Below are 24,566 nucleotides of genomic sequence, written 5' to 3'. Positions count from 1 at the left end.
AAGGGTCAGTCAGGATGGAGAAAAGAGACCCTAAAGCCCCAGATTTAGCTGGAGGGCAGTGGAAGCTGTGTCAAAAACTATCATTAGGCTGCTCATATGTTCCAGCATAGAGGACAGGCAGGGAGGTTGTGCTGAGGCTGACACTGCAGAAGATCCTGGGCAAACCTTGAGGAGCTGCAGTTGCACAGACTGCCAGGGCTATACGAACTTCCAGGGTGATGGGCCTCTCCACTGCAGCCTCAGGCAAAGCACAATGCTGCTTTGCCATGCCCTAACCCCAGGTACACCACTGGAAAGTGCAGCACAGTCTCACACATAATTTCTGTGAACTGCCACTGTATTTGCACAAAAAATAATGAAAAAAGCAAACTTTTCCCTGTCTTTCATCCTTATTCACTCCATTCACTGCTTTCCCCTTTCTATCTTAATCCTGTTTGTTTTTTTTTACATTGCTGTCAATCCAGAGTAACTGCACTAAGTCAATATTTACTTGATATATGGCAGCATAAGTGAGGTCTTCTAATATTACCTCCTAGAACACAATTTGCCCCCAAAAAAGGTGAAATTAACATCTTTCAACCAAACAATCCACCTCCTGAATTTATGTTCTGGTCTCTTATCCTAGAAGTACAGCATTAAGCCTCAGACCACTTTCTCTATATCTTTTTGTTTTGTTTACTTTTTCAGGTTTGTTTCATAAGATGTAAGAGCACAAAGTGGGAAAAGAATAAAGGAATCTCAGTCACCAAAGAAAATCTGCACAAATAAATTAATAGAAAAATAGAGAGAAAAATAGAAGAGCTATCATATTAATTACTGTAATAGCTGAGCAATGGACAGATCATGAAAGGTGCCCTCTGCCGCTTGGCATCTGGCCAGCAAACACCCTCCTGAATGTAAAATAGAAAAGGGAACTGGAAATGGKTCATCTGTTGAACGATGTCATGGTTATGTCAATACTAGTAAATTAAACAGTGCCACGTAATGTACCTGTGTCCCAGATCTGTACTCTCTATGCTGGTATCATTAGAATGACTCTGGCACAGTTGGCTAGTGTCAACCTGCAGTCTCCAAAAAATGGTGAAGAGTTAGCATTAAACAGGTACCCTTCCCTAAAGGAGATACGCATGTTGCCACCCTGTTTGGGCAAGAAAGTGAGTTTAATAGTATGGATGTGGACAGTTCTGTGACAGTTCAGAATCAGAGAACAGTCACAGGCATATTTAATTTACTAGTGTAGATATAGCTTAAAAGGATTAACTGGTCTTTTCTTTCAAATCCTAGGTGTATACTGGAGAGATCCTGGATATCTCAGACAAATATGGTACAAAGCTTGTCAATGTTGTGCTTAGACTGGGAGAGCTGCACATTCTGTTTACCCTCTTGAATAATCACACTGAGAAGAAAGGGTAGGACTTGCTATATTAGATCTATCTGACAGACATGCTTGATCTGCCTTCTTTTTACTGCTTCCATCTCACCAGTCTTATCTGACTATAAAGTTTGGTCAGCTTCTGCCTTACTCTTACATGACTACTAAGCAAGGAATAACCCTATCTCTTTGTTGCCACCACCACTGTTTGGCATTGCAGTTCTTCTGCTAAGTGAGGCACAACACTTTGTTGGGTCTGGAGATGAAAAGTAATACTGGTGACAGAGGACACATCTTTAGTGACATGGCTGTCAGGATGATCAGTGTAACGTTCTGCCTCTGGTGCTTCCCAGGGTTGACAGTTTCTCATTGCTTTCAAAGCAGACTGAGCCTGCAAAGCACAGAGTAGTGTATTATCACCCAGATGTGTGTTGATAAAGGAGTAATTCTGGGCACGTCATCTGGAGTGTCTGGGAATACAACACAATTTACAGAAGTCGCTCCCTGGAAATCTGTGGAGATGTAGACCAACAGTTGTGCTTAACAATAAAATATCTTCCTTGTTGACAAGTTAGACAAATCCCTGTATTTTCACAAAGCTGAGAGTAGAGGTTTGTTACTGTTACATCGACAACATCTAGGTCAGGGTAGCTGAAGACAGATGGTCATTACACTGATAGGACTGCTAATGAGCAGGGAAAGCAGCTCTGTCTCTATGCTGAAGCTACTACAGTCAAACTGAAAGTCAAACTTTCTAAGTGGCCACTCAGCTGTCTGTATCCTGTGCTTTGTGCAGTGAAAAGCCACATGAGTGAACTAAATAGAGCCAGGGTATGGGCTTCAGCATGGTGTTGTTACTGTCCAGATTATTACATTGTTAGCACAGACTCTGATCTGGTTTTAGTCTGTGCAAATTAGTACTCTCCCAAATTAGTACTCTCCCAGGAGGGTTTCATTGGGTCATGGTGAGCTATGCTGTGCCACATGGCCCCAAGGCCAGACCACAGTTTCTGGTTTACCTTATTTTCTTGCAAAAACATAATCACTGTTACCGATGAAAAAGATTTGGCATTACTATTTTGTCAAGTATAAATTTCAGTTTTGTCTTCTGTGGGGAGGATTCAGGTTTTCTGATGTTAGATGAGGTGAAAACATAGTTCAATGGTAAAATATATATTAGAGGCAATGCTTTAGCCAGACACAAGTTACACTTTAAACACTGCCACCAGTTGCTCTTTATTTAAAAATGCATGCTCTGCTGCAGTATGATTGGAGTGCCATTTGCCTCTGCATAAGGAACAAGTAAGTAAATTAGGGTTCCTTCCACAGGATTCCTAGAATGTACAGCTAAGGGAGGGAATATGACAGAGATCTGTAAAATAAAGTGGGACTGGAGAAGGAGTATTAGGAAGCATTGTTTAATGTCTTTTCTGGGTAAGAAGTAGGGCATGTTCAATGAAACTATATAAAGTGAAAAGTTCAAGACTTGAACAAAATGCAGCAAAAAGAATTACTTCTTCACAAAACATGCAGTTAGGCCAAGGAGCCCCTTGCCACAGGTTTTTGTGAGTGTTAGAATTTTAGGTGGGTTCAAAAACTGATTGGCCAAATTAATGGAAGAAAAGTCTACCAAGGTCTATTAAATTTAAAATGCTACCTGTGACTCAGGGACACTTTGCTCTTCCAGATGGTTAGGGACAGGTGAATATTCTGGGAAATACCACAGCTGTACTCTTCCCTGGATGTCCATTGGCCATGGTTGGAGACAGGCTATGGTTCTAGACAGATCTTTGATCCTACCAGTATGGTTATATTATGTTCTTCCCTGCCCACTCCATTACAATGCAGTTAAATGTGTCCCTGATAATTTTTCTCCCATATTAGTTATGCAGCTTCCCTCACTTCAGCTCTGTTTACTCAGGAGAGACAAGAGGGTCTTCCTCTGCCTTTCCTAGATAAGACCAGGAAGTAGGAGCTGGCCTCTCTCCCTTTGCTGGCCAGGAGTTGCAGGCAGAGGAGGAAGGAAAAGCCACTCCTCCACCCCCAGGAAAGCTGGGGGTTTTGAACAGCACTGAGTGTTAGGCAGCCTTTGCTCCCTATTTCCTTCTCTGTTCCTGAGCTTATACTGGCATTTGGATGAAGAGAGAAAAATATCACTTCCTATATCAAATGAGATGGGCTGTTCTTCTCCAGGAGATAATTAGGTAAATTCCAGCCTGACTTGAACCTCTAACCAAGACAGGCTTTAATCTTTCTCCCATGGGAGAAAAAGTTGACTGTGGCTCACCCTCATTTTTTAGGAACTTTATTTCCTAACTTGTAACTCAGTCACCTGCTGCACTAAGAGCACTCATTCCTGGGCTCAGCAAAGAAAGACTGTGGCAAAGTGTGTCTATACCTACAGCCAACTATTACAGCTAGCTCTTATTTCTCATTCTCCAGGGAACTGAAATTTTCAGAGTGATTAGTCAACAAATATTTTTTTTCTATTTATAAAAGTGTTGGTTTTATAATACATTTTCTTACATTTACATTTACTTCTTAAAATTTTATAATTTTCATAATACACATGTTAAAAAGCTTAACTGAAAAATGTTGAGATTTTTCCTAATCTTTCACAACCCTCTTTGAACCACAGTCATGACCAGCAGTTTGGGAAGCAATGAATTACAGAGAGTAGTTTCCTAGACCTTCTAATCAGCAAATACCTCTCAGCTGACATCTAAAATAAAACTTCCTTCCTATTCCTTCTGAGTTCTACCCCTCCTTTCCCCTTTGTACAAGGGCTGCCCTTTAGGATTTCTGTTAGGAGACAGAGAAGAAAAGCTTTTTGACGCAAGAAGGATTACTTGACTGCCTAGTGTGTTTGCCCTGGACATTTCCCCATATTCTTTCTTTCCTTCTTTTTCCCATAGGAAGGTATTCCATTGTTGTGCTAACATTGTGCCAAGGTTGCACTATTTTTACTGCTTTATTTTGGTGCTTCAAGCCTTTGTGGATTAAGGAAGAGGTGGCCGATTAACAGTAAGACTTTTTGTTCTGCCATTTTCCGACAGGTTCTCACTAGTGCTCTAGACTGCTCATCCAGGTATTCAGTTGAGGGACTGAAGGAAAAGCTCATTATGATAAATGCAGTTACTGCTTCAAAATAAATCATTCAGGTAACTAAAACCAAATCAATCCCCTTCTAGCACACAGTAAGCTGATATCACAGTGCAAAATTCTTCAAGTAGAATGCAAAATGGAACCAAACAAATGGAGCCGGACAAGTGGGATAAATCCAGTAAATCTCTCAATTGAACTGACTATAGCAGTCAGTGCACATTTGAGAAGATCCAGGCCTGTCACTCAAAATCTTCATTAATAAGAGTAAAAGATGTTCCATAAAAAGTATTTTAATATATTAGAATTTTACTCTTCATCCTTACCAATATGGCTCAAAGACAACCTGAAAGGATCTCTCCTTTGCCTCTTTATATCTTTCAATCTTAGAAATGTCAGGAATGTAATATCCTGTTTTCTTTGGTTTTGCTGGGTGGCCTCATGGGTACTTTAGAGAATGTTTAAATGGCAAAACTTTAATAAAGAGCTCCTTTGTCAAAAAGAACCTCATTAGTCATGGACAATGAAAGACTATTAATAGCACCATCAACAAAATGCAAACAAAAGGTCAAAATAGTGTTTAAAAGTCCTTTCTTTTCTCAAATGCTGAAGGTCCTCTCACTTCAGTCTTGTGACTGCCTAAGTTTATTACTCTGCAGTCAGCTTTTCTGTTTGGTACAACCTTAATTTCTACTGTAAACACACCTCCCCAGAAACTCTCTTCCTAACTTTTAAAAAGCAACCTCCTTCAAGCTCTTTACAATTCACCACAAAAAGACAAAAGAGATCCCACTTTTTGCCCCTTTGAAAATCATTGCTTTCACTTTTGAAACAATATAACTTTCAAGATCACCAGTCTTGAAAGAAACCAAGCTAACAAAAGTGATTTCATAGTGAGTTATGAAATATAGACTATTAGCATTCTGCTGTGGATCAGCCTTTCACAATAAAAAAATATGATGTTCTATTGCACACTCTTGTTAGGCTTCTGAATTCTGACAAAGAGAAACAGAACAGATTTGCTTCTAGAGGACAGAGAGTAAATACAATCACATTTAAAATATCTTAAACGTTCAGACAGCCTATAATGCCAGGAACATTCCTCTTAAAAAAAAAACAACAAACCCAACACCTCCTCCACAGCAAGACTCACAAGAAATGTTACAAACTTGATAAATTTGAACAGATTTCAGGTAAACCAATAAGGAAGAATCAAAGCTAACCTAAAAAGGAAGAGTCCATATAGCATAATGAAGACGAAAAAGCATGGAAAGGCCCAAATGAAATCTCTGCCTTTAAGCAATGTCTTTGTATTCTCTGTGCTTTTTTTGTAATGAGATCAAAGTCATTAAGAACCTATATATAGCCCAGTGTCTCTTCTGAAAGCAAAGTTTTAAGAAAACAACTTAGCAACAAAACAAAGTCAATCCCCTTCTTCTATAACACAACATGCTTTTAATTAAGAAAGAATGTCAGGATGAAGGAGATACTACAAGTTCAATAAGCTGAGAGCAATGAATTTTTGAAAGGGGGGAAAGGGTTAAGCTTTTTATTGCAAACTTCACATGTTTTATGTTAATGAAACTATTTAAGACCTTTCTTGCACTTCTGATCATGTCTTTTCACAGGAAAGGGAGTATTTGTTTTGTCTGATTTTAACTCTCAGGAAAGTAAGCTAGAACTATCCAAAAATATGTCTATTCTTTAAATTGACCTCTGCCTCCCAAAAGGAGAAGTTTAGGCATGATGCATTTTCCAGAGAATTGAAATATGGAATTCTCTTTCTTATGGAAAAATCTTACCTGGGTAATCATTCTTGTCTACATCTGAGTCTCCTCTTAGAGTGAAGCCAAAACCCGAAGGCATGGAGTGTGAGGCCCAGGCTCCATTGAGAACCTGGGAAGGGTTAGTATTTAATCCATCACTGTATCCATTGTAAATGAGCACTTTACCTCTTCTGTCTTCTCCTGCAAATGGTGCACCAATAGCAATGTCTGTAGCATAATAAAAGAATAAAAAGAATGGACACAATTAAAATAAAGCAAGAAGTCCCTGCAGGAAAACAGACATAAATGGCTTCTGCTGTATATATCCCAGAACTATGACTTTCTGCACTTCTTTAAGGTTTCTAGTTTTAAGACAAATACACAAAAATATTAACTCTCTTTTATATGTCAGATTTTCATGACAAATGCTCACAAATATCCAGTCTACACTGGATTTCTCTGCCATATTTCCAGGGAATTTAATGAACTTTAATAAACTGACACTTAATGAATGGCTGCTCCTACTTCTATCTATTTAAATAGACACAAATTTTCCCCGATTTCCTCTATCACTTAATTAATAAGGAACAGCTGTTAGAGAAAATTCATTTTGCTCTTTTTCCAGACAAAAAATACTCTCAAACGTCCAGTGCTTTAGTATGCAAAAGAGAACAATGGAATACAACGTTTTCATCTACACCAAGCAAACATTGAGAAATGAGAATAGGAGAAATGGGATTAGTACTGAGTTATGCATTCAACAGGAGGCCTTAGGCATTACACAACTGAGCACTGCAATACTTAAAAACAAGGTGCCATACCCACGAAGTGAAATTTACAGTGCTCTTTTCAGGGCCTACACGTGGAAATGGGGAGAATCATGTATCCAGATTGAGATTCAACAGCCATGCTAGCTGACTTAGCCAATAGGAAACATTAAAGGAGGATATGTATCTCAGCTCTAGTTTTTAGGTTCTCATCCAGCTGAAGCTGGGCATCTTTATTATACTTGACTTCAGAGCCTGGAATTCCTGCCTTCACTCAGGCACTGAAGCTCTATGGCTGGCATCATCATTCATGAAGTAGAAGACCTTGGCACCAGATCCTTCTCAGCCTTCTCTATAACAGCGAAGGTAAAAAGTGAGAATGTCTCCTCCCTTCCTTACCAGAATGCCAAAGAGCTGGGAGACCAATCTTCCCCGCCCGGAGAAGCTGAGGGCATCCACTATTGCTCATAGGTGGGAAACAAGAACTCTCCAATGTGGAGAGTCCCAGCTGGACCCACAGAGGGATTCCAGGACAACCCAGGGAGGGTACTCTCAGTAGCCACAACCCACTGGGTTCTTTCCACAGGATGGGATTCAGATTTTTGTGCACCCTGGACCCCAATACAGATGTGGCCCCCTGGACCCCCAGATGATTTATCCCAGCATAGGAGCCATAAACAGGCCACTTTGCCCTAGAGTTTAATGGCTAGAGCATTGTGAAAAAGAGCCCTCAAGCTAAGGAGGAGCTATGTCCATTGGTTTTTCCTCAGTGAGCAAGCTATCTTTAATGTTGCTGTGCAAAATAACTCCTCCACAAAAAACTCCTTAGCATTTTAGATGCAGAGATGCCTGATTTGCAGATCTCTAACATCTTGGAAATAGGAAGTCAAGAAATGCACGCAGGAAAGACTGGGGTGCTACTGGCCATGCCCAGGAGCCTAAAACTCTAGGTGCTCGAGGCATCCAGGCTGCCTCAGACAATTATGCAAGCTAGATAGTTTTGCTGGATTGCTCTCCTGAATTTAGGCTCCTGAATTCTTCCTAAATTGAAGTTTACTTATGTGAGTGCTTTGCTGAATGTGTGCCATAGGCATTTGAAAAAGATCCCATTATGCACCATTTAGCCATTCTTAATTTTAATGTTACACATAGAAATATATTACAGTATTCTACATAGATTACCATTATATCCATCCTGATTGAGATCTCCAAGGTGTGTGATTGCACTGCCAAATCTCCCAAACACTTCAGTGCCTGTCAGAATTTGTGCATCTCGGAAGAGGAAAGCACTTTCTTGAAGGTACAGATAAACTTGCCCAACTTCTTTAGGCTTGCTCTCAAATTCTCTTTCCATGAAGAGAGGGGCCCCAACTAAGATATCATCTAAACTGGAACAGTCAAACAAAAAACAGTGTCACTGAGAAAATGAGTGTAATAATACATAGTTCACGTATTTGTTAAACAGGAAGCAGAGAACTGATCATAGAATCATAGAGCAGGTGACGTTGGAAGGCATCTCTGGAGATCATCTAGTCCAACTCCTCTGCTCAAAACAGGGTCAACTACAGCAGGCTGCCCAGGACAATATCCAGTCAGGTTTTGATATCTCCAAGGACGGAGACTCCACAACCACTCTGGGCAACCTGTTCCACTGTTCGATTACCATCACAATAAAAAAGCTTTTTCTTATGCTTAAATAGAATTCCTTGTATTTCAAAATATGCTCACAAAAGACACTGAAATGCTACACTTTGCAGTTAATGATCCAGGGGTCAGCAATTTAACTCAGAGACGATCTGTTACTGGAACAAATTCTGTCGATCTATCCTACTAACAGTGCAAGTGAGACACAAATTTTAGTATAAAGTCTAGATCTTTTTTAAAGTTATAGATCAGTATGCGAACAATAGAATAAAAATTGCCACTTTCAGGAGATTTTTTGCAGTAGTATACATGAAACACAGGTACAGCATCAATGAATAGAGAATTCCTCAAAACTAATGCAGATGGAAGCTGGGAGACAAAGATGAAGCTTCACTGCTGAAAACTCTTCTGTTGAATATGAGGTACATGAGTAGCTGCAGCGCATAAGTAATTTGTTATATTAAGTATTAAAGCAAAAAGACATCAAAAAGTCACAGAAAAATGAGGCTGGGAGGAAGAAGTCCTTCCGTCTGTTATGCTACTCCAATAAGAAGAGAGACTAATCAAAGGATATTTTGCATTTTGTTCTAACATGAGGGTGCTTTGAAGTATCTTATCAATATTTATTTGGCAGAATAAAAGACCCTTTATTGGAGAATAAAGAATAAAATCAAGCAAGATTGATAAATACATGTAACAAACAGAAATATTCTTAACAGTTGATTCTGAGATATGAACCAATATTAGATGAATCTCTAAGGGTTGCTCTAAAGCCCTTAAAAACTAATAGGAAAATTCCCATTATATTCAGTGGACACTGATCATCCATATTAAAGAACTCTGTTACTGCAAACAACTAGTACTATTTGATCCTAGAATTTTTAATTTGGAAAACATATTCTCTTGCTGTAACATGAAACTTTGTAAAACTTGTAGAAAACACTCAGCTTTCAACTCACCATATTCACAATACTGATGCTTTCACAAAGGCTTTATCCATTAAGAAAGCAATCAGTAAAAAACGCACCATTCTGTTTTCCTTAATCTTTACAGAAAAATCCATAGAATGTAGAAGTAACTCAGCTAGTATTTTACTATAGATATATGCTAGGGTTTTAACACACACCATAGAATTTAATACAGAATATCTCACCTAAAAGCTTTTAAACAAATTGTAGAACTTCTACATTCTATAAATTGTGACAAAATAATTATAGAAATGATATTTTTGCATTAAGTTCTATAGTTTGTTTCCATAAAGGAAACTATAATTCAAAATGTAAGGTCACTTTTGTGAGGTTGTTCTTTTCTTTATATGTCAGACAGTACCCTATGGCACGGATAACTAAAAAAGGAAGGAAGCAGATGCTGACTAACATCAAAGGTGGAGTTTTCCTTCCATATCAAACATCAAAAGTCCTCCTCTACTAATGGAAGATGTTAGTGGCTGGAACAGAATGTTAGCAGAAACTGTTGCCATGAAACAATAGCAACAACGCAAACAGATCACAAATATTCTTTTTTACAAGATATTTTACATTTGTTATGTACAAAAAGCATTACACAGTAGCACTGTCATCAATTATTGTTTTATTACAGCACAGTCCAGATGTTCCCATTGAGACTGGGACCCCATGGTGTTATGTGCTGTATAAACCATGAAGTAAAAGATGAGCCTTGCTCACATGATTGTACAGTCTAAGTAGAAAAGGCAGACTATAAGGGGATATTTTACAAATAAAGGATTGCAAGACTAAGGGCAGACTTTCAGAGGTGGTAGAAAACCAAAAGATTCAGAGTCAGGAAACTCCATTTCATCAACGGAAAATAAGTAGATACCTAGATACCTTTAAAACACCGGTCCATGGAGCGTATTCAGAGCGTGTACCTTGGTGATTTATGCGCCTATATCCAAAGAAGAGAGGCAGAATATCTATTTTCTAGTGTGGCCTAAAATTCCCTAGGCAGAAGCCTAAGGTGATGAAACACAGGTCCTCCTTACCCTGCCTACCCATCTCTCAAACTGCTGTCACTGATCAACCCAGAATGCAAGATTCACAAGGTGAGGTGGAAAGCAAGCAGACAGGAGCTGGAGTCTGTTGCCTAGGGATTACAGCATCTCAGCTGAAAGTGCACAGTCCTGGATTACTTTTCCAGGAAAATGTATACTTGGTTAAGAAAATGACCATGATTGTATAAAATGCATGAATAGTCCAGGGAGCAGGGAGCAGAACCCAGTAGTTAAGATTTTTTTTTTTCTGATGTGCTAAGAGAAGAGTGGGAGGAAGGCAGCCATCTGTAGTGCACTGAGTTACCCCCAAATTGACTATGGGTAGCAGAGCTACCTGGAACATCTGTAGTACTTAGCTTGCCTTCCCTGCAGGCCTTGGCATATCCCACCCCTATCAAAGCCTTGCTCCCTTCATGCTCTTACTTATCCTCCTTCTCTGTCAGTGCTGAGCTCTGCAAGTCAGGGCAAGCTGCTTTGACAAGTCCTCTGAAAGAAGGAATTCTCCTTCATGCACTCCTAGGGCTTTTTTTTTTTTTTTTTACTGTCATAGCAATGTACCATAGTCAGAGAGGAAGGCTTCTTCAGCCTCTGAGATCCTAATTTACTTTTTCACAGTTTCTCTCCAAGTGGGTAACAAGAAAGCAAAAATTGCTTACCTTGCTTTATAGTCAGTTTTACTTTCCAGGTCCTAAAGTTTCAGTACTTAGACCTGAAGCACTCAAGAGGAGTCACATGTTTGGTTATAAGCACCTATGTGATTGAAATTATTTATTTTTAATTGTGAAGAAGGGTACTCCAACTGGCTTTTAATTGGACAAGTTTATGTTTACAAAATTGGGAGTACTGAGCCAAATTCAGGTTGATGTGATCCCCTTTAAAAGACAATAAGAGCAAAGCAAAAGCAAAAATCTCTAGAGAATAATATTAAACCATAAACTGCAGTTCAGCTTATGACTGAGTTCATTTGGTGGTATTTTGAACTGCTTCATTAGAGTTATTTCATCACTGCACCAAGATGTTACAGTTCACACAGTTCAGTGCATTTGCGTTTGTTCCAGCACATAAAGGTAACTAGCTAGTATTGTTTCCCTTCTGATAAAACATTAAAAAGCACAAGTTAACCACCTGCTGGGACTGTATGCATTTCCTTTGTATCCTGCTGAGTAATAAAAAGCCAAAGTATGGGAAGTGCCAAGAGGTCAAAGCATAACTATGGAGAGCTTTGATATAGCCCAAATAAAAGACCTGTAAACAATTTATTCCACTATTTTTATTGAACTGTTTCAGTCTGAATTGAAAATGTCCTCCTCTGCTCTTTACTAAGAATGTAGTCCATAAGCTGATGGCAAAGTTTGATTTATTAGGACTCACTGTGCATTTCTTTTTATTAGCAGAGGGTAACTATAGGGTAGCTCAAATAATACCCACAATTTCTTTGTCGTGCCTGCAGCTCTAAAATGGTGTGAGTATAATGGCAAGAGTTGCCCCAGAAAACTTAGCAGAACTGCTGGAGCAGAAGGTCCACAGAGCTGTTTTCCTAGGATGAGTCTAATCTCAGAGTCAAGCCTTATAACAGAAACACATCATCCCTATTAATATTTTCAGCATATAAATTGATTAGGTTTCTGGTACTGATAAAGTAATCACTATCATCTCCTCTGTCCTTAGCTGCACAAAAACTCCAAGTGAATTTGAAGTAGTCATTTCCCTCTTGCAGTTTTTTTCAGTTTACTCTCCCTTTCAGATAAATATTTCTATTGACTGTATGTGCGATCCAGCAACTACAGACTGCATATTTAATCAGACATGTTTATCAAGTAGAGCTTTTTTGTGTTTTGTTTTGTGTGGGATGTTTGGATCTCAGAGAGAGTCATTAGATTTCCTTCAAGATATAGACTGGGAGACCACACAGGCCTGAACAGCAGTTGATTATGTTATTGACATAAACTGCGGTCTTAGAGGTACACACAAACTATGAGACCTGCCAAGTAAGCCTATGATTCACAGGAAATAACCTGCACAGGAAATAGTTTGGCTTAGTGAGAAATTAACTAGCAAGTCCTCTGAAAGTTTAGTAAGTGCCTGTTGTAACTTAGGTCAACATTTCTCCACGCTTTCATGTTAGCAATGCCTATGGTAAGACTAAAATTATCCTGACAATGTATACTGTAAATACAGGAATTTTTACCAAAAGCTGTGGTACTATGAGTAAATTTGACCTCAGAAGCTTGGAAAGGTTTCATTACTGTGAAGCCATTGTAGAAACTGCTGAAGCTTCTTTTTTGTTTTGGAACTGCAATAACATTTTTATCACCTCATTACTTTTCCCTTTTCTTGTATCCCTAACTCTTCCAGGGCCACTGATAGAAAGCAATGATTTAGCCCAAAGAAAGTATTTAATGCACTATATTTAAGCACCTAATATGAAACAATTGCAAGAAAAGAACATGAAGTAGACACATCTAAGATATTTTGCAATAGGCAAAAGTATACACAGCTCTTAATATAATCCTGGCTCAATTCTGTGCAGTCTTCCAAAGCTCTGAGCATGAGTGATCTTTATCTCCTTGACAGAGAGCTAGTATCAATATTCATTTACTAAAGTCCTGATCTTCTAAAGCTTTTAATCAGGTCAAAGTTAGTAAGTGTTTTGCTGAACAGGGCCTGAAATCCCAGAGAGCGTCATTAGGCATAACTCTGAGTTAAGAGGCATTCTCCCTCAGTTAAGAACAATGTGTTTTGTAACAACTACGGGCCACAGACACTTTTTGGTCCTCTGGAAGGTATACTGATGATGAAAATGGATGGCCAACCAGCAGATGCTTGAGTGAGGAGCTAATGATATTGAAAAGCTCTTAAAACTGAGAACTGAGGCTGTGGCTGGTCTGCATGTGGGAAGATTTATCTGCTTTTGAGAAGGGGAGAATGAACTGTTCTGCTTTTGACTTTTCCTGTCTCTTCCCAGTAGCAGCTAGCACTGTTTATTCACTGTATCTCTAACTGGTTCTGTTTCCTCAGAATTTGGACATTCCCACTCTGCCACACTGCTTTGAAAAGATCTTCAAGAAGATAAACATACCCAAACTAGAATGGCAAGTATTTAGGCCATTGTGATTGCACAAAGGTAAGCCTATACCAACAATTAAAATTACAAAAGCAGAAAAGCTAAGGGAAGTATTTGAAGGTATAAAGCACCTGAAAACCTGTGTTTATTAATAAATAAACTTTTGCTATTTAGGTGGGAATCATCATGACTGTTCACTGATAGTTTTTGTCACTGTCACTTTAAACACTATTTCCTAAAACTGGAATTTCCTAGAGAGATTGCGGTATGTGGTATCAGGCATTGCTTCTGTGTATGTTCAGTGGGAGATGAATATATTTGATAACCTACCCGTCATTGTTAACATCAGACACTGCAACAGTGTACCCAAAATAAGAAGCCATCTGGAAATAAAAAACAACAGATATGCATTCATAGAGTATATCAATTTTTAAAAGTTTTACTGATAAACCTCTTTGTTTCTATGGATCTTAATTCTAAATGATAAAAATATTTTATATATTCTTGAAACTACATTGATGAAATTATATCCTCTAGAGATACAATACTTCATCTTGTAGTTCCTTGACATTACCTGTTCACCAGTGAAGTTTTGGATAAAGGTCAGGTCTGAAGAATTAATAATCGAGACCTGGTAACAGAAAAATACAAAAAGTTTCAAGCACTAACAGAAATATTACACTGCAACATCACTGCAAATCAATTTTAAACATTGAAGGCCAAGAAAGAGCATTGATTCTTTTCTCTGTTTCACCACAGTTTTCCTGTATGATCTTGGATAAATCACTGAGACTTTATGAGTCTCACATCTCCCATGTGTAAAATGGGGAAAAGAGTATTTTCCTTAACAGGAACTGTGAACAGCAGCATATCATAGACTATCACTTAATCAGTGGCTACATTAATGGGCATGAACACATGAACTTAAAAATGATATACAGCTTTCTTCTCAATAATGGGATGAATAAGTTCACATATATTTCATGGGATGAGACACAAGGCGTTTTGGGTCCACAAAACTACAGAACGTGTCTGTGGCTGTGATCTCTCAGTTGGCCCATCAGATTGGTCCTGAATCTTCTCTTCTGTGAGATAAAAGCTGTATCCACACATGCATATTGTTTTCTCCCTCCACTTCCAACAGTATATCATGACTCTTTGTGTCTGGTATTCAGTGTATGTAACTAGAAAGAGCACTGAAAATAAACACAGGCTATGAATAATCCAAACTTTGACTTCTCTCCATCGTGGACATAAAGTTGCACATAAAATACTCTAGGCTGGTCTGGTAACATTCTGGATACAGGTATATTAGTAATATTCAAAGCGTGCTTGCAATTGACTATTGAATACATAGACTTCAGAAGGGAATGAAACCTTAATATTCAAGGCCCAAGCCAGTAAAGCATTTCAACCCAACTAGATAAGCTTGAGGGTGAAAGTCAGTGGCAGTTATGCCTGAATGGAAAGTTTAGGCTCAAAGAGACATAAAAATACAACATAGTTTTTAACCCTCAGTATAGTCTAACTGCATTATCACTATAAAATGGATAAAATATGGGTCCAGTACATACATAGCCAAAGTTCTGTGCTCCCCTTGGGACTCCAGCAACCAACTCTGAAAAGATAAATAATGAGCAGTGAACAGGTTATATTACCTGAATGATGCTTGCAATGTGCATCCCATGCTACTTAAATCTTCCTTGATGTATAACCCTTAGGATTTCAGCCTCTTGTCTGTATCAAAAACAGACTTTAATTCACTTCAAGACACTCATTCACAAGATTCTAACATTCATTCAGCGCATCTAAGTGCATGAAATATTACATCTTTAACTGTTGAATACATTGGCCCATGACTGGACAGAGGTCTCTTTCTGCTTAGCATTACTTAGCATAGCACAGTATAATAAAACTTTTAGTACAGTTCAGCTTGTTACCTGGTGACTGTGGATTGATTGAACCAGAACTAACTGTGGCACCACATACTATAGTACAGAAGCTAAACACAACCGTCTTCAAATTCCCCTTTTTTCTGGCTGCATAATATTTTCTCTCATCTGCCATTTGGCTTATCCCACACTTCCATGGTATCAGGTTTGGCATAGCCCATCTAAGAGTACAGCAAGCAAATTTTAGTGAGTGGCACTGGGGAAATTCATTGAACAAGAACATGAAATATTGAACCTAGCTGCTCTCCAGGGTGTGATTCCTGCCCAATGGCCAGATTTTAATCAACTAGTGGGGAAAAAAAGAAAAAAAAAGAAAAAAGTAAAGCTACAGCCTGCAGTCTTACTGTCTAAATTTTCCCTCCAGAGGATACCCAGATCAGAAGACAGCACCAGGAGTCTCAGCTATCAAAGTAGCTCAGATATCTGCCTCTACTGACCTGCCATGCATCTATTCCTGTTTGGGTTTATCTATCCCTCTATGGTGAACCATGGTAGGTCAAGGGGAGATGCAAGTAGTAATGAAGGATTGAACAGGACATAGGACTATTGCATAGGACAACATGCAGTTCTTCATGCCAATCACTCCCTTGACTTACTCATTCGAGAACCCATACAAAACTGTGAGTATGCATTAAAAATAGGCGGCTGAAGCCTTCCATTACCAGGGATACATCTCCTTTTTTCAAGTTATAGAGTTGGGCTCAAAATTGTGTCCTCTATTTCTTTTTGAACCTATAGTGGCACAGGAGAGGAAATTCTAACTTTAAAGGGATTAAGCAGCAGCAGTTCTGGGCAGCTGAATCCATTTGCAGAAATGTACTGTCTCTATCAGTTTTGTGAGTCTGGACCATGCTGCTATTCACTGTTTCAAGAAAACTGTCTTTCAAGCAATACTTTATGACAGACTGTCAGCCTTACACAAGATACAATAGCTCTTAAGGTACAAAACACGAGAGACCACGTATTTTCTCAGCTGAACTATATACTTGGAAATCCTGTACAATTTAAAAACAATTTCTGAAAATAGATAAATCATGGAGAAGTTTATATTTATAACTGATTATTTTTAATGTATTCTTCCAAAAGAGCTGTGACAGGAACTGCTCTACACTGGACTCAACTTGCACACATCGTAAAACTAGTGTTTAATTTCTAACACACTCACAAGTTATTTTACAACTTAAAAATCTAACAACATTCAGCTTGTTTTCAGTTCTTCTGCCACAGTACCTTGGGCTACAAGTTCAGCACATCAATTTAGTGTGATTCAAGTCCAATTGGTGTTTAGTTAAAACCACAGTGATATTCCAGGAACTGTTGCTGCTAATCCAAGACCCAGCAGGATGGACTGCTCTGACTTTGTCCTTAGAGAAGAACTACAGAACTACGTTGCTGGAGCCGCAGTCTTCCATTGCAGTTTTTCCTGACAATGTGAAACTAATAAAGATCCTGTGTCACCTTTTGCCAGAGGGAACAACATGAACCGCAGTGTTTGAGCTAAACTGTAAGTTATGTAGTGACATTCTGCCCATTAAAAAAAAAAAGTCATTCTACAATTTTGGTTAAAATCTGTTCTTCACTTGGTGTACATTGCTCTACTTTATCAAATTATGAATGTATCCAGTCCTAGAAGGTGGTGCTTTTGGGATCATGAAACATTTCAGGTGAAGGTTTCACAGTGATTACACTTTTAAGCAATGCTGTTAAGCCTGTGAGATGTTGTCTAGTTCTTTTGGGGTGAAATGTGCTTTCAGCATATACACACATTTCCAAACTAGGTTGCATCTGGCCAGTCAAGTGCTAAGGCCCAACACTTCAGTGCAGGTGAGTAACTTGAGTGTGGACCCAAAGATTTTACATGTTTGTACCGTTGGTCCCACATGTTACTACTACTGGTCACCAAACTGGCTAAATGAATTTAGACCAGGTGGGTCCACCTATGCCGCTGACACAGCTCTGACTGCAGAACAGACACACAGGCAGAAGGGTACCACAGCAGGCAATTCAGACTTTTAGGTTACTGAAATTCTGCTCTGGCATGCTACACCTTCTGAGGAAGTATTTGCCTATATAGAGACCCAAATTGGGTAATTTAATAGGTGCACAGCCATATGGTCTCCATTCATGTTTATGGCTTCTTACCTTGTTCAGAATCTCCAGTAAATTCCCCAGCAGCCACTGAGTATCCTGTTTAACGATAAATTACAAACAAAAAACTTGACAAACTGTTTCTTTCCAGAAAAGATGTTTCTGCAAGGACAATCAGATTTTTCTGCTCATCTGATCACCAGAATGAAAAACTTCTGAATTAGTATACTAAAATTGAGTGGAGAAAAGAAAACTGTTTATCAAGTTATTATGACTAAATTAACTGTTGGTCTCCAAGGATAATAAATCTACTTTCCTCCCCAAATGAGCTGTTAAAGCATTAACACTCAAAAACTTATCCGAAAAACCTGCAGGTAATACAGTGGTTTGTCCTAAAAGTTATTGATGCTATTTAGGTCTTCATTACCATACTGTAATGTGTGATTGTCCTGTTTTAGCTCTGTAAGGAAGACAGATTTCCAACAATATGTTTAAATACCTCCTGGGGCTTTAGTAAACCTGTAAGTGAGATAATTGCTATTGACAGAGACTTTTGGATTGTTTCAGTGACTGTAACTCCAACTCTATGGGCAGAGATGAAAGGATGTATCTTTGCATTAAAATTCCACTGCATCTTTTCTACAGTTATGTGAAGAAAAACCTGTGTTACTCTCAGAGATATGTAACTATCATGCAAATTCTTAGAGAAGGTCAGTACTTGTAAAAGGTACACATGAAGGGCTTTTTCTATTTATTCCATTGTATCTTCAAACCAGCTTTTGTTATTACTTACTTCAATTGCATCTTGCAACAACATCAGGGAGAATTGACTTGTCTGTTTAAGTAGTACTTACAAAATACTGCAGAACTAAATTTTCTTTTATTTGTTAAAAACTGAAATAGTCTTTAATTACTGTAAACTCAGTCCATTGCCTTGGAATGAGAGAAGGCCCAAACAGGAAAATTTTGTATTTTTGCTTACTTATTTTAAGATCAAATAATACAAATAACACTCTAATGATACATTTAAGATCTCATCCTTTAAATCCTGTTACTATGCATGATTTTAAGAATGTTCATAACCCCATTGAAGTAATTAGCAAACTACTAATTTGCTGTTGTGCTTAAGGTAAAACATGAGTTTACATCCTCTCAGGATTAGGACATTAGTAATTTTGAGTTTGTCTTCTCATTCACATAAGCCTCACTAAGCTTTTAGGACAGAGTGCTGACATATAACTTAGCTTACCCATGTAATTGTCATCATATGTGGGCTGTGCCACTCCTGTTTGCTTCTCTCGTGCCAGTTTCCTTAGAATATCCTTGAAGGAGTAATTTGCAATGATATCCGCAATACTTGCAGTGATTACCTGACCTGGATTCAAACAACTTCATAAATGAAAGGGACACAAAGGAGAGCCAGTTTCTACAAAACAGGGCTAGCAGAACATCAGAACAGAACTGCAGGGGAAAATGTGGTACAGATGCAGAGAATAGGTATCTTCACTTAATCTTTCTATATTATTAGCCTGGGAGTCTCATGAGTACATATAAATCAATACAACAAGGCATTGATATTCTATTGAACTGTCACAAGAACAACTCTAGATCCATTTCAAAGTGCTGATTCAAACCAAGGACAAGCTTTTTCAGGCCCAGCTTCTCCAGAACAGCTACCTTTTGATAATGTACAGTATAGATGTAGCAGACAAATGGAAGTGATTTCTCAATGGAGAATTCAAAGCTATGCATGCCTCACTATCAGAATCAACTAGAATCTTCCTTCACTAATGGCAGTGCAAAAACATACATCAGTGGGACTGGCAAGAGGCAGGTTCATGGGCAGACTATGGGAATCAGCTATACCACACATATCAAAACAGGTTAAAGCAAAAATACCCTACTATCCCTCTACCAGGCTTCATCCATATGAGAAACTACAGCTGGGAAACTACAGTGTTCTCACAAATGAACTAAAAATATATACAGATAGCAATAAAAAGTTGTGGTCACTAACAAACAGTGACAAAAGCTTTGAAAATGTTATATTCACTGTACAAATATGAATTATTTTTAAAATAGCAATATTTCTAGAAAAAAGTCATCTTATTAATTAAAAGACTAATGTGCTAAAATACCAACATGAAAATAGTTATTTCTATTTGTTTCATCTCCTACAGAACCCATAGCCTGAATTTTCACCAATTTACTTTTATACTCAGTTGTTTGTTAAACAATTCTTCTGATCTATACTTGCTTAAGATAGACCAAAGATTGGTTATCTTAAACTGAGAAAATAATCGAAATCTAGAACAGCATTTTCCACAACACTTTATGCTTCACTTCTTAGATCAAGTTAACCAGCCAGATGAACATACCTTGCCAATAAAAACTGCCAGGCCCACCTATTATCAGGTCTCCATTCTACAAAAAGCAGAACAAATGAACACAACAAAATTAAACATGGATGGGAAAAACAATTTTAATGACCAAAAAGCATCAAGATCATGATAAAGGAGAATAGCCCTGATCAAGGAAAGGATGTATGTGCATGCATTTTAATGAAAAAATTCCATAGTTAAATTAAAGTTAATATCACTCTAGGACTCTTCATTTGAATTAAAGACATAATTTTTTAAACCTACATAACTTTCTAAAAATTGCTTATTATTTGTAACAAAACATAAAATCAGCATAAAAGAGGTCATTCACATTCAATGAAGCAAAAGTAATGCTTTATAGAGAAATATGGTTATGTCCAACTTAAATTGAGGCCTTTATTCCTCAGCAATTAATAATGTGAATAAGAATGTAGCTCCACAACACTAAAAACAATTGTAATAATCAAATACATGTAGGCTCCTGGTGGTGTAATAATGACATAGATAATAACAGTAGCTGCAGTGTTTATTCTTTGACCCACAATATTGCCTGTGGAGCATCTTGGTGGTATATAGGAACAACTAGGTATTTCCCTTAAGCCCTTCCTCCATCACTTCCACAAGAGACCAGTCTTACTCAATGATTAGTTTGCCTCCAAATGCATGCTCATATAAACTATTTTGACTTAAAACAACTAGCTGATTGCTGCCCATTATTTCCTGAAAGTCAGGTCTCTGGAAAGCAACTTCAGTGGGGCACACAGACACAGAAGCACAGATAATTCTTGAACCACTTGTGCCAGAATACAGCTACCCAAACTAAGATAGACTGAGGAGAGCTAAAACTGGAGTGCTGCTAGCAGAAAAATAGGTGCTGATAACAGTCTTTCCTTCATTAATTATACCAGAAAGTTTGAAGTTTGCAAAGAAGGAGAGAACTTGCAACAACTTCATGAAACTTTTCACATGCACAAGCATGGGGATAAACTCTGGATCACTGGGACAGTGTGTGAACATTTGTGATACATCAGAAGTACGTTTGGTCATAGAATTTCAGAAGCAGAATCTCACCTTGTAAAAATCTAAGCTGAAACCTGCTTGACAAAAGCCTTGTCCTTCAGGATCCGCATTGCCTGCAATTACGAAGGTAAAAGCATCATATTGATTTCACAGCGCATGCAGAAGACAGCTTAAACCCTCCTAAAGCAATAAGGCTATAAATGCAAAAGTGCCAAAATAGGTGAAAGGAATGTGTATTCCTTTTTAGGAGGGGCAGAACAAATTAAGGCCTTTTATAGAACCCTGACCATGCAGCTCCTCCCACAAAGACTTTGAAAAATGGGATCAGTTACTTGGGACTTTCTCCTCTCATTGCCAAGGAAGGTCCCTTGCCACAAGCACCAAGGATTCAGTTTGAATTTGAATGTAGAAATGAAAATAAACAACAGAACAAGAAATCCTAGAATGGCTGCCACGGCTTGCATTGCCATAAACATAAAAATAAATGTTTACTAAGGCAGTCTCAAAAAAACGCTTACATGGTGGATGGTGTCAGCATGGGTCAATGCTCAAACAACATCCTGGTTTTCTGTACCACGGTGAGGGAGAGGGGTATGTGTCCTTCATGAGGCCCAGCCCTTTAATTGGTATACATTGGCTAAATAAGGACTGAAGGATAATATAATATTTTGGATGCACATTTATATATGCAAAACCATCCTTCCTGCTTCTGCCATTTTTATGTCTAGTCTCCAAATGTATAGAAAGTAGAATATTCTTACATAATTGTATAAACTGTGTTGGCACACATGTTAGGGCTTTTATATGAATACCGGAGTGCTGAAGTCTGTAAGATCAGGAAACTGAGAGTAGGAATGGCCATTGGAACTATCTTTTCAAATGGCATCAGCCTTTCAAAAAGCCACAGTGAGATATCAGCAGTAAATGAAACAGATTTTATGGGCATCATTTCTTACAGATTCAGCTTCTTTCTGTACCTGTCCATCCAGGTATAAGGATCAGGCTATGAAAGAAAGACTTGGTAGCACAACTCAGTTTAGAGCTATTCTACAATGTAAGAAAAGGAAAGCCACAAAGTAACACTGAATGTATATGCAAATATCTCAGTCGCTTTAGGTATGCAGATTTTCTGGCAGACCACGGAAAGCATCACTGAGCTACATTATTACACACCTGTCAGATGTGCGGAAAATACAGCGACATGGTATGCTGCTGTCTCTAGGTTTTCACAGGAAGGAAACCTCTTAACTGTCGAGAGTAAATGTCTACATTTTTCTGTAAAATGCCTGTTACTTTCTTAGCATAATGATCCATGAGAAACTTGAAGTCAGGAGCACAGTTTGCAGTAGAGCAAGAGTTAGAAGGTGCACTGCGAAATTAGCCTATGTGCACATGGCAAGAATGCTAGCTGCCGCAGAAGGTTCTCTGTAAAATCGGTATCTTGACCAGGAACTGTGCCCAGACTTCTCATGCTATTGCCTAGCACATACAACTTGAAACAGCTACTCCTCTCAGCTAACTTGAACACCATCATAGCTCTGCTGTGGAGGTTTCCCCTGGAAGAGAAGCCCATCATATCTGCTATCTTGCACGCATTACCTTTAGGAAAGTAACTGAAAGAACAATTCTCTGATCTGTGAGTGCATTAACTGCTGTATGCCTAGTGCAGTCCAAAGCTCAGTAAAGTCATCAGAGCAGTGAGGTAATAAGAGTAGCAGTATTAATAATCATAAATGCTTAGAGACAGGACGCCGAACAGAATGAATGACTGATCTGATGTGCGGCATTTTCTGCAGATTTCTAGGTAACTGAGCTTGGGTCTAACTACAGGCACTGTTTTTTTCCTGTTCCCCAGGGGGTAAGGCCCAGAGATTGCTACCACAAGTGGAAAGGAGACACACATTCTCCGAATACCACAGAGAGGAGTGTGGAACAGCAGTGTTAATGTGTGTGGCTTTCTTCCATGCTGGAAGTCCTATACAAATGAGCTACTGTGGGTGATACTGGCAAGAGTTGTGATACAGGCTTGTATGTTTCTGTGCAGAGTCTGGTCTTCAGATGGTAATCCTGTGATGGGAGATTTATACTTGGCATAAGCATGAGTAATTGGTTTAAAGTGCTGTCTGGTTCTTATCTAGAACTGTTTGCTACATTATAAAGCCATTTAAATTGAACCAATTATATCACATCACTAAAACTGCATGAGCTTAATTTACCTAATTTCTCCTCTTTCAATTATATGATAAAGCATCCAATTGCAGACATATAATTCAATGCTATTTTTCCTTTAAACCCTTCTTCAAAGCAATAATATTATGTAGCAATTTTCACTCAACCAAAACTGCACCAAGATTAAAAAGATGAAACCACTGAATGCAATATCAATTCTTCCAATGCAAGGCGGTTCCTATTAATACTTACTGTTGCGACAAGGTGAGTATTCAGCATAGGCACTGAAGTTCTGAATTGCAACATAGCAGGTGCCAACAGGGTCCTTCTCAGGGCTATCTTTAAGGGTCCTCCAGTGATATAAGGGAGCGCAAGCCTATCAAAACAGGAACCATGTCACACATACCTTTCATATACTCAAGCATCTGGCAGATGTACTTTTTATTAAACAATTTACAAGGGCTCTCTCTGGTATTCTATCATTCATGTAGAAATGATGATAACATATTGATAGAAGCAAATGCAGGACCACTACTTCTTGTAATGAAATTATAATCTGAAAAACATAGCCTGACCTTTCACTTCTAGCCCTTAGCAGGTGAAATTCAGCAGGGAGTACAACTCATAGTTAAGTATATGTTATACATTCTCCCCCAGCCTGCCCCATGCACAGTATGCTTGCTCTGTTACTGCTCACAGCACAGGATTTGATCCCAGAATTTAAGCTGTAGATCACATATATTTGGATAAAGAGGTCCCTACTTCTGTCCTGGGGATTCATAAGACAATAGTTGTTGCAGCAGAACTGCTATGTTTCTGTTTTACTGAGCAGAAGGACATTTGTTGAGATGTCATATTTCTATCACAGTCATGGTCTATCAGTAAATGAATCCCTGGTTCAAATCTTTAGGGAGATGATATGGCTATAATGCATTCAGTAGTTGGGGAGTAAGTCTTCTTCAGTCTTCCATACTTAACATGTAAAGTTTGGCTGACAGTGAACAGGTTTTTGCTAAATAAGTTTGGCTAATGAACTAATATTTTATCTTCTGTGTTATGGTAGCGGTGTTACAAACATGACAGTCCAAGGATAAAAGATATATGATGTGTGTAGGGAGAAGCAGTATCTTTTTTGAAAGTAACTCAAGTAACTGGAAAAACAAAACAGGTAAGCTTTCAAGTGTGTAAGTCATTCTCCAAAGGTTCCTGTGCCCTAAAACTTTTCATTTG

General features: G+C 38.4%; 1 protein-coding gene across 1 annotated transcript in view; it reads right to left on the bottom strand.

The window, feature by feature from the left end:
* The window catches only part of ITGA8 (integrin subunit alpha 8), a 110,861-nt gene that overhangs the window by 71,062 nt on the left and 15,233 nt on the right, over positions 1 to 24,566 (bottom strand). The window contains exons 3-12 of the mRNA XM_026067676.1: positions 23,589 to 23,712; positions 21,219 to 21,280; positions 20,145 to 20,190; positions 19,016 to 19,141; positions 17,821 to 17,865; positions 15,301 to 15,344; positions 14,301 to 14,357; positions 14,057 to 14,109; positions 8,190 to 8,395; positions 6,277 to 6,468 (exon numbers count right to left, since the gene is read on the bottom strand). Of these exons, the coding sequence (XP_025923461.1) occupies positions 6,277 to 6,468; positions 8,190 to 8,395; positions 14,057 to 14,109; positions 14,301 to 14,357; positions 15,301 to 15,344; positions 17,821 to 17,865; positions 19,016 to 19,019 (601 nt within the window). The 5' untranslated portion in view covers positions 19,020 to 19,141; positions 20,145 to 20,190; positions 21,219 to 21,280; positions 23,589 to 23,712. The remainder of the gene's footprint in view (positions 1 to 6,276; positions 6,469 to 8,189; positions 8,396 to 14,056; positions 14,110 to 14,300; positions 14,358 to 15,300; positions 15,345 to 17,820; positions 17,866 to 19,015; positions 19,142 to 20,144; positions 20,191 to 21,218; positions 21,281 to 23,588; positions 23,713 to 24,566) is intronic.

This window comes from Apteryx rowi, unplaced genomic scaffold, assembly GCF_003343035.1.
Source record: "Apteryx rowi isolate R43461 unplaced genomic scaffold, aptRow1 scaffold_260, whole genome shotgun sequence".
Taxonomy (NCBI): Eukaryota; Metazoa; Chordata; class Aves; order Apterygiformes; family Apterygidae; genus Apteryx; species Apteryx rowi.
The sequence above is the reverse complement of the archived record's forward strand: the minus strand, read 5'-3'. Positions and strand labels throughout refer to the sequence as shown.